General features: G+C 35.2%; 1 protein-coding gene and 1 non-coding gene across 5 annotated transcripts; one reads left to right on the top strand and one right to left on the bottom strand.

The window, feature by feature from the left end:
- Positions 1 to 374: 374 nt before the first annotated feature.
- LOC149006038 (disease resistance protein L6-like) lies at positions 375 to 8,608 on the bottom strand. 4 transcript variants are annotated; one of them, XR_016175701.1, is made up of 11 exons: positions 8,277 to 8,608; positions 6,826 to 7,915; positions 6,353 to 6,688; positions 4,533 to 6,250; positions 3,979 to 4,110; positions 3,803 to 3,880; positions 3,381 to 3,461; positions 2,353 to 2,473; positions 2,011 to 2,197; positions 1,177 to 1,247; positions 376 to 1,021 (listed from the first exon to the last, which is right to left on the bottom strand). XR_016175701.1 is itself a non-coding variant. In XM_089169567.1 (5 exons), the coding sequence occupies exons 1-5, from the start codon at positions 8,528 to 8,530 to the stop codon at positions 4,104 to 4,106; spliced, it is 3,405 nt and encodes a 1,134-aa protein (XP_089025693.1). In that variant the 5' UTR covers positions 8,531 to 8,608; the 3' UTR covers positions 3,906 to 4,103. The 4 variants fall into 4 exon arrangements, 1 of the variants encoding a protein (XP_089025693.1); XR_016175700.1 differs by having other exon boundaries at positions 375 to 1,021; positions 3,381 to 3,880; XR_016175702.1 differs by lacking the exon at positions 3,803 to 3,880.
- Positions 8,609 to 10,767: 2,159 nt separating this feature from the next.
- TRNAG-UCC (transfer RNA glycine (anticodon UCC)) lies at positions 10,768 to 10,839 on the top strand. The gene has a single exon. It is a non-coding gene; the product is annotated as a tRNA-Gly (tRNA).

The following is a 10,839-nucleotide window of genomic DNA, read 5'->3' as shown; positions in this document are numbered from 1 at the left end:
AATGAACCTGGCTACTATATCAAAACAGGTGGTTTTTTTGGATTTCCACAACCCAATGTTTCAATTATATTTAGAATATTATGCAGAAACAGGATTCTTACAAATGGATGACTGTAATAGCACTATATGTAGTATTTGTAAGTGCTTTCAGCACTAATTTCTTTTTAATCTAAGTTTATTCCCATTAAAAAAAAAAAAAAAAACTAGTAGTTACAGTTGTTAAGTAACTTAGCTCAATCTTCATTGCTCAGACTCAACTCCATATATTATAGCTGAGTCTTCATTGCTGGGGCCATATATTACAGTGGCTGGATGATGTAAAAATTTAAAGGGAAGTCCATTGCTCATTGTTTCAAAGAGTAGTTGGCCCAAACTAATTTCTACTCAATCCATATTGGTCACAAGTGTCTAGCATCTTTTTTTCTACAAATGCCAGACATAAACAGCATTTCAATGCAGGGAGTATGAGAGGAAATGGACATCAGAACTTCAAAAAGCTTATCCAGAGGTTATGGCACACATTGTTTTTGGATTCTCTATTTACACATTTAGAAAGAAAGGAACAAATCTGTTCTTTCAATGAGAGGAAGAACTGTCCTGGCTTGAAATATATATTTTGACATGGAGAAAGCTCATTCACGAGATCCTCATCCACAGTGACCCACATATTTGAGCAGCTTCTGGCCAGGATCGAGACTGTATGATAAAGGAAAGTGATCCTCTCATAAACCAACCAAGATATTGCTAGGGTAGCTCATAAACTTGAAGAGGATTTCTTTCTTACTCTGAACTGGTCCGGATCAGTTACCAGCTCGGAAATTCAAAGACGATTCCTCACTCATTCTCTCCTTTTAAATGAAAGATGATGCCACAATGCAGCCTTGTCTGTTGTCATCTCCTCATGTGGCAGTGGCTCATTGCAAACAGTTCAAATATTAGATCATTTATGGAGAAAGTGGAATTGGTATTGAAGTTTGATTGTGGCTTCCCTTCCAGGTAAGTCTGCTGTGTGCCTGAAGACCTGTATATACACCAGCAGATAAGGAGTGATTTCAGGGACACTGAAGGGGAAAAGTGAAAACGACAGTGTAGAGGGTCAAGAAGAGAACATGTTTAACTAGTGAAATGAATTGAGAGCTTGTTATTTAACAATTCACATGGAGGTGATGAGATTACCTGTTAATCACTGGAACTCCAATTCTAAACAATTGAGCATAGGTGCCTCTAGTTGGAGTTCCTCCCAATACCTACAGGAAAATCACAATTTGTTGAATCATCCTCAATTCCCAATTATTGTAGAAAGCCAACATCGAAAAAGAAAAAAAGAAAAAAAAATCTCACAATAGATCATCCTACTAATAACAAAAAAGCAGTTACAGTACATAATAAGGAACATAACAGAGGCAGGTGATATCACTTTGGTCATTTAATGAAATCCATTTGAATATAATCCATCATCCATAGCGTTATAAATCATACTAAAACCAGGTTCATACTTGACTCAATCAAAATACTACTTTACTTATTAGATAGGGTCTCCAGAATCTATTCCATTTTTACTTTGGTACCCTCAACAACTTTAATTGAACTGAAACAACACTCACCTACTCTGTTTGTAGAATTCTGGGTATTTACTCAAGGTACAATGTTGAAAGTATTATTGGGGAAAATGTTTATTCAACAGAAAACACAAGGTTTTGGTGTAATTTCTCTTAAACTAAACAGGCCTGATGAATGGTCTGGTTTTGAAAATATGATTCAAAATTCAAAACACTGTATGACAAACCCACATAAATGCTAGACAGAAAGACAAGAAAACTTGAAACCAATAGTTAAATTTTTTGGAAGATTAGGTGCATCACTAATAACAATCTTCACTTCAACTTTAAACAAATACATAGGAACAAGCTTGATTTAAAAAAGTAGAGAAGTAAAAACATTATACTGTGATCTTAATATAGAGTCACAAAAAAGGGTTAAGAAACAACTCAAATTTGGAGAAAGGCTAACCTCATTTAGTAACTCTTCGTTCTATTGTTTGATAGGTTCCCTTCCACAGAAGATTTCTGTATCTAGTGCAACAACACAATATTCAGCAGGTTCTGTCTCAATTACTTGGAAGTTAACATTTCATATACCTCCCTAACAAGGAATAGATTACTCCTCCTCACAAGTTGGTATTATTTCAGGAAATTTGCTGTTTAGACAAGAATAAACACCAGTAATTTATATTGGCACTTGTAAAAATATACTATAAAACAAAATGCCCGGATAAAAGGAAATCAAACAATTTAAAAGCATTGTAAAGCATCTACACTTCAAATACATATCCAAGAGGTTCCTGGGTCATGCCTCAATTGTATCCTCAACAGGAAGGATTTGAATAGGCTTCCTGCACTTCACAACTCCAAGACACACCCCAACAACAGCTGCCCCAACCTTACTCCTGGAGTTTAGTTCCTCACTATGAAAACTGTCCCCCTCCAGCGAAACATGTGAACATGGAAAAAGAAAAAATTAGTGGAGCTACAAGTAGTGTTATTGTAACTCTGCAATGAATTTCAATGTATTGACTGCTTTTTATTGTGATGAGTAAAGAATCTAGAAGTGTTTTTCACAGTACAACTGCCATTTAAGATCCTGTAACTTGAGTGTTCCTTAGAGTATTACCTTAGCTCTACTTCTATTAACAAAGAAATAAAAACTAAAAGGTCCTGTAGTCTGAATGGTCAGTACGGTATTAGCTCCTTTTTCTAACATGTACAGAGTTCCACGCCCAGATAAGGATGTGATGCTAGTGAGATGAATCACATTAAAAGGCAATTATGGTGTGGTGGAGTAAAATCAAGGATACAGAAAGGATAGATTGGGTCAGCTGAGAAGATCAAACTGCTGACTAGTCTGGCTTAAACACACTTCATTCTCATTACAATGACTCATTTATTTTATCTAGTTTTTCCTACCCAACTACTAGATTGAGTTGCTGTATATATATCAATACCTTTCCAAGAGACTGTAAAACTCAGTTGCTTGCTTTTTCAAGGCTAGTTCCAACTGAATCTCAGAAGCCTCAGTTATGGCTTACTGGCAAACTCACTCCCAACACCCAATAATGGATAGTCTTCAAAGAAGTCACTCAGATTTTGGCATCTAGGTTATGTGGTACATAAGACTAATCCCATGATGAAATAAAAGATCCCAACAATAATAAGAGATCAGACTGAATTACATTGAATTGATCCCATGCCCATTTCACTTTTCATGCTCTTGTTAGATAGGTTCCCCCCCCCACCAACCCCCAAAAAAAAAGAAAAAAAATCATTTATTTATGTAGGAGTGCAACTACATCATATAATCTAACAGGGTTTTGGCAATATTACCTTGAATTGAACACTTCATAGACCTCTGTAACAAGCAAGAGATCCCCTTCCTCGCAGGTCAATACAACTCTAGTATATATGCTGATCAAACAAAAAGAAACACTAGTGATTTACAGTGCCACCTATATAAAAATGTTAATATAAGAGAATCTGATGATAAAGGAATTAAACTATACAAAAGTATTGTAAAGCATTTAAACTTCAAATGTTAACATAAGAAAATGGGGAGATAAAGGAATCAAACTATACAAAAGCATTGTAAAGCATTTAAACTTCATGTACAAATCAAACAGGTTCCCAAGTTACTCCTCAATTGTATCCTCCATAGAAAGGATGTGAACAAACTTTCCACACTTCACAACTGGCAACTAATGAATAGAAGAAACATCCCCAAGATGTAGCCTAAAATTAACTAGAACAACCTTATACATTTCGATCTGTCGTTCCTCACATTGATCATCACCAATGAGTACGTTATTTCTGTTCCCTCATTTCTTCCCCTGTACAATTTATATGTCATGAGATTTCATGGGAGCATCCTAACCTTATATATCAAAAACTAGGACTAGAGGGAATAACCTTGATTAGAATTGTATACCTCGGGAAGTTTGGAAGATGCCCATTTACATTATAGGATTCAAGAAAACCAGAGTAGTCATCCTTTGCAGCTTCACCAACCTCAAGACAGTTTGGAGACTTTTCATTTCAAATATTTCTGTTCCTTCATTTCCTGTCAATGAACTAAAGTGTGAGATGCAAGCTTCTAAGTGGAATAAAGCCATGCAAAACTTATTAGTATCACCTTGCTGAAATTTGATGTTGTCTTCACAAAACTCCAATTTATGTAGTAGATTTGTCATAAAACCATTTTGCCTTGCTCTAATACTCCTCATTCATTCTAGCATAAGCATGAACTGGGGTGGCGCCCCATCTTTTTTTGACATTGAAAATTTTCATTTTCCCTCCTTTTTTTAAAAATATTTTTATACATGGAAACAGGTGGAGCCTGCAAACTTAATCTATAAATGGGGAGTTTTTCTTTTGAAAAACATGTACATGCATGATATAAGGCAAATCCTTACCAAATATCAAAAGAAATATAATGCAAATTGAGTGCCCAAAACAAAGAATAACAGACGAACTGTTATTTACCTTCCTAGAAGTTCGATAACGGGTAGATGCATATCGGGTAGATGCTTGCATCCTTTAATAGATACCACCTTCAAGTTGTTCAAGCATTTTGGTAAGCTTTTCAAGGAGGGGCACCGCTCAATATGCAGAGTCTCTAAGCTTTTCAATCTTTCAAGACCATGAATCTCAATTAGATTGTTGCACAAACGTATGTTTAAATCTTCCAAGCACTTCAATCCGTCGAGGCCGGGAATTTTAGGTAACTTTTGACATCCTTCAATCCATATAGTCCGCAACTCCTTCAAGTTTGAAAGATCTGGTAATGTTTCCAAGGAGGAACATCCATGAATGCGCAGATTCTTTAAGCTTCTTAATCGGGCGAGATCGAGAATCTGGACTAGATTGGAGCAGTCAACTATTACCAATCGTTGCAAGGACTCTAACGTGTGGAGTCCAAGAATTCGGAATACGTGAAATCCCTCGATGTTTAAATACCATAACTTTTTCAAGTTGGAAAGATTTGGTAATATTTCCAAATTCTTGCAAAAACTCAGATTTAGTGCTTGCAAGGACTCCAATCCGTCAAGGCCTCGAATCTCCAATAACATGTCGCAGCTATAAATATGCAATTCCCTTAGTTTTTTTAAGTTAGAAAGATCGGGTAATATTTCCATCGAGCAACAATTACTGATATCTAAATTCCTCAGGTTCTTCAAAGTTAAGATATCATCTGATAACATTCTCAATGATGGGGCCCTGACAATATGTAATTTTTGTAAAGAGTCATAGCCCTCAAGGTGCTCAATCTCGGTTAATTCTTGGCAGAACCGAATTTTTAGCTCCCTCAGCCGTTTCGAGTCCCTCATGTATGGTATTTTCTTGAGCAATTTGCAATCTCCTACCTTCAACTCCTCAAGAGAATCCATCCCTTCACCTTCAAAACTTGAGATGTCAGTGTTAGAGATGTTTATGCAATGTAGTTTTTTGGAAGAACTCAATTTCGGTAACTTTTTCAATGACACACAACCGTTGTTTTCAAACTGCTCCAAAGACTCCAATTCTTCGTCGGCACCTTCGATCTCTTCTAGGCTGCTGCAACGAACAAGCATTAATGTCTTTAGATTTCTCAAGCGTCCTCCTGATGCAATCGATAGCTTTACCAATCTACGGCAATCCAAAACATTTAGGCTTGTCAAACTTGACGGAAGATCCGATACGTGTCTTACTGAATGGCAACTGTGAATTGACAATCTGGTCAAACTTGAAAGGGAACCTAACATTATGTTTTGAAGTGAACAGCAGTTACTGAATTCTAGGGTGGTCAAACTTGAAAGGGAATCTAACCCTACGTTTTGAAGTGAGTTGGACATACTGAATTTTAGGGTGGTCAAACGTGGGGGAAGATTAGGAATATCTTGAGGTAGATTACAACCATTAAAACTAAATCTAGTCAAGGATGTCATTTGATCCAAATTATCTGGTACTATGTTCAAAGACCAACACCCAGATATAATGAGTGTCTCAAGAGATGTCAAGATTGGGAGATCCACCACAATTCTGCAGTTTGTCATATCTAAAGCGACCAAGTTCTTGAGATGACCAATAGATGGGTCAACCCTAACCAAATCATAACAATGTGCCAGACTCAATACCTCCAAAAGTGGATTTCCTGAAAAGTCAGGTGTGCCACATAGCATGTTGCAATGCTCAAGTTTCAGAACTTTCAGTTTTTCTGCCATCTGCAAAATAGTAATTGAAAAAGAAAATTCAAAATTGCTTTTTCTTTAAATGTTTGCTTGAAAATTCACAAAATTAAATAGAAAAGAGTGGGAGAGAGAAACCTTGATATAGTCCCAACCAATCCAACCCTTAGTGATCCGGCTGTATGATAGATCAAGAACAACCAGTTTTCTTGGACAAAAGTTTCTTAGCTCAAATCGTCTAGAAAATCCTCTCCAACTAAGTTGTCTTAGTTTTGAAGAAGAGTTGTCAGCGCATCCTTTCCAACTAAGCCATCTCAATTCTGAGAAGGAATTTCTACACTTACCCAAGATTTGTGTACCACCAAGTTTGAGTAATCTTAATTCAGTCATTGCATCAAGGCCCTTAATGATCGAACGCTCATCGTTTGATTCATAGTCGAAGTCCATAGTGAGTCCTAAACACTTGTTTGTTCCCTGCAAAAGAAATGACTTTCAATTTAAATTTAAAATTAAATTATTCTAACAAGCCCCACCCCCCAAAATTAGTAAAGCCCTCAAATAATTGATTTGCATCATCATCACAAAGATAACGATATACATTGAATACATACCTTCTGTCCCACAATTACATCCAAGACTTCCTCTTTAGACCATATTCGACTACGTTTCTCCGGCTTTGTACTCTCTCGATGAACAATGCATCTTCCAAGATCTCGGAGCACATCATGCATCCTCAGTTCATCATTTTCTTCAATCGTTATCAAAGACTTTGCACAAAGACTATCAAGTCCTTTATGAGGGGAAAAACCACAACTTTTCCATATGTAACACACAATATTTATTTTCATGCCGATAAAGAAACATGCAGTATCAAGAAACATTTGTTGCTCTGCATGTTCTAATCCATCATAACTTATTTTCAATCTTTCCATAACATCAGTATTTGGAACCTTTTGCAAGTCCATCAACATGTCTTCCCATACTAATTTCTTCTTTAAGAATAAAGATGAACCTATAACTTTAAGAGCTAAGGGAATCTTTCCAATAATTTCTACCATTGCTGTTGAAAGATCCAAATAATCTCCTAGTGGCTGGTCACTTTTAAATGCATAACGGCTAAAAAGTTTGAGAGAGTCATCTAAATTCATTTCACCGGGCTCATAAATCTCAGCTTTTCGGGGAGTTAAAATATCCTTATTCCTAGTAGTGATAATGATCTTGCTTCCAATACCAAACCATCCACCATCTCCAATTAAATATTCTATGTGACTATCTTTATCCACATCATCAAGAATGAGTAGAACTTTCTTTTGACATAATCTTTGCTTAATCACTTTAATTCCACTATCCACATCAATAATATTTTGAATCCCATCTTTTAGGATAGTTGTGATAAGCTTGTTTTGTAGATAGGGAATCCCAAATATTTTAACATTCTCTCGAACATCTTCAATGAATGCATGTTCTTCAAATTTATTAAGGACTTCATTCCGGACAGCCCTGGCAATGGTTGTCTTCCCAATGCCGCCGAAACCATAGATCCCCACAATTTTTGTGACCTCTGATGTAATCTCTAATAATTCCACCACTTTTTCTATATGAGATTTGATTCCAACTAGGTCGTCAGCAACATGCACAAGTCTCTTGTTCAATTCATTTGAAACTATTGTAACAATTTCTTTAACTAAAGCCCCTTCATGCCTGCATAATTCAAACAAGACGATGATAAATACATAGGGTGATCGATAACCTTCATAAGGAAAAGAAGTGAATTATGTGAATTGATTTATATTATGCAAGTTCCATTATGTGATTCGATCTTGGCATTTATTTTTCATCAAAATTCTTCACAAAGATAAAAAAGAATAGCAAATAGGGTAAGGAAAAATTATATATAATATTTCACATATTTTTGTCTCTTAGCCCTAAAATTCTTTCTCGGGTAACTCTAAACCCAGATTATTCTTCATTCATCGATCTAAACCCCATGTTGACCAACCTTATTATAAATTCATATGAGAGGAATATATAGAATTTAATAAAATGAAAGTATTGCACTTACAAGCTTTCCTTTACATGTCGTCCATCCAATTTCCCTATCTCTTGCAGGACATCTCGCCACTCTTGCACTGTTTTCTTGTTGAATTTTTTTGGGTGTTCGTCATCGAAGGCCTTTGCATATTCCCCAGTCTGGTTTCGCACGTTCGTCGGTTCAATTTTGTAGAAAATGGGCAATACGATCTGGCTCCTTGTTCTTCTACATTCAGATATCTCCTTAAGCTCATTAAGGCACCATTTGCTACACCCATAGTTCATTGAGAAAATGGGAATGGAGATTATTGATTGCTGGATTGCCGCAAGTAAATTCGAAGCAATCTCTTTTCCCGGCTCCAATTCTTCAGCATCCCTAATGTTCGAATTCCAACTCTATCTAAAGCATGATAGAGGTGATCGGCAAAACCAGTACGAACATCGTTGCCATGAAAGCTCAAGAACACTTCATAACTGAAATCAGAAGAAGAGGTTTGTTGAGAAGATGAAGCCATTATGAAACTGATTGCTTGATTGAGAATAGGAAAACTGGTAAGAACTCTGAACCACTGAAAAGGAAAATGCGAGTAATCATAAATCTTCAATCAAAGTAGAGCAACTCACATGCATCCGTGCTTAGTTTTCTTAGGAGTTCCCACCATTCTTATTACTTAATTATATTTTTTATTTATTTATATTTCTCGTTGAACACGCAAATTTAGTTGGGCATGCACTAATGCTATTTTATCAAAAAAATCCTTTGTATTTTTATTGAATTCTAAATAATCATTTTTTTATAATTATATTTTAAACATTTAGAATAAATCTATTGCAACTTGCAAGAGAATCTTAACTACTGATTGGACGCTTCCAACAGCTAAACAGCTAATTATAAAAGTTCCCACCATTCTTTTTACTTAATCTGATCCACTGATTGGATCCATAGAAATTAATGCTACACGAACCATTCACTTGCATATTATGGTGCTTCCCAAGGTTCTTATTATTTTTTTCTCAATTAGCATCGCTAAGTGGTACACACCTCGGTAATCAGGAATCTTTACACGCTTGCCTCAAGCACTTAAATAGAAAAAGGAGCCAACAAGCATGGTTTAAAATATCTCCTTATGAAATATTCTAGATCTACTGGGGTAGCTGATAAACTTGAAGATGATTCCTTACTTATTCTAAATTGGTCCGGATCAGTTATCAGCTCGAAAATTCAAAAACGGTTCCTCACTCATTCTCTCCTTGTAAATGCAACAGTGCAGCCGTGGCTGTTGTCATCTCCTCATGCGGCAGTGGCTCAGATCTGAAGTTTGAATAGTTGCTTCCCTTCTAGGTTACTGTGCTGTGTGCCTGAAGACCTGTATATACACCAGTAGATGAGGAGTGATTTTAGGAAAACTGAAGGGGAAAAGTGAAAACGACAATGTAGAAGGTCAAGAGTAGAACATGTTTTAAGTAGTGAAATGAATTGAGAGCTTGTAATTTAACCATTCACACGGAGGTGACTTCAGATCTGAGCCTAAGAAAAGGAAAACGCGTATGAATAGCCAGTAATCATAGATGTTCAGCAAAGTAGAGCAACTCACATGCATCCGTGCTTACTTTTCCCAGGATTCCCAGCATTCTTATTACTTAATTACATTTTTTATTTATATATATTTGATTATTTATATTTCTTGTTGAGCTAGCACGCAAAGTCAGTTGGAAATACTCTAACGCTCTATGATCAATCCTTTGTATTTTTTTTTTATTGAATTTTAATTAATTATTTTCTTGTCAGTTTCTTATAAGAAAATTCCAAGATGGTCACTTTAAAAAAAAATTTACTCAACAAGATATTTAAAAAAAATGTTTTATTCAAATGAATTCTATTTTTAAAAATAATTATCAAATCTCAAATTTTAAGATAATTTTTTTTACCTCACTAATATTCTAACATGAACTATCCCAATTATCTTCAAGTTTTTCATTACAACAGATGAAATTGACTAATAATAGAAAGAATGAAAGTTACAAAAGACAACATATTGTCTACCCTAGAATTACCAATAGATTGAAGGAATTGGTAAGCATTTTTCTTAGTTTTTATATAAAAGATTTAACGATAATTTAGATAGTTCATGGTAGAATATTAATTGAACAAAAAAAATTATGACACAATTTTGGATTTTATAATTATTTTCAAAAAGTAAGATCCATTTAAGTAAATCCTTTTAAATATTTTATTGAGTAATTTTTTTTTTAAATATCACCATCTGAAAAAATTTCCCTTCTTATAGTTATATCTTAAACATTTAGAATAAATATATTGCAACTTGCAAGAGAACCTTACGGCCCTAGTGAAAGAATAAAAGTCCATTATGGATTTTGGAGGCTTTTTTTATTATTTTAAATAAAATATTTGACAATAAATACCAAACAATTTAAAATAATGAAAAATTTTCACAAGTGAAAAAGATAATTGATGCCAAAGAGAGTTATGAATCTGGACATTTTCTACATTTTTTGCAACAGCGTTTGTAGTCCAACGGTTAGGATAATTGCCTTCCAAGCAATAGACCCGGGTTCGACTCCCGGCAGACGCA

The sequence above is a fragment of the Hakea prostrata genome, chromosome 9 (assembly GCF_041222555.1).
Source record: "Hakea prostrata isolate BN-2017 chromosome 9, UWA_Hpros_2, whole genome shotgun sequence".
Lineage (NCBI taxonomy): Eukaryota > Viridiplantae > Streptophyta > Magnoliopsida > Proteales > Proteaceae > Hakea > Hakea prostrata.
Note: the sequence above shows the minus strand (reverse complement) of the source record. Positions and strands in the feature narration are given on the sequence as shown.

Bases quoted from the DNA above. Each gene is read 5' to 3' on its own strand.
- LOC149006038 (XM_089169567.1), bottom strand. From the start codon at position 8,530: ATGAACTATGGGTGTAGCAAATGGTGCCTTAATGAGCTTAAGGAGATA. The intron at 6,689-6,825 runs GTATGTATTCAA...TTTCTTTTGCAG, and splicing joins ATGTAATTGTGGGACAGAAG to GGAACAAACAAGTGTTTAGG. The intron at 6,251-6,352 runs GTTTCTCTCTCC...ACTATTTTGCAG, and splicing joins TTGGTTGGGACTATATCAAG to ATGGCAGAAAAACTGAAAGT.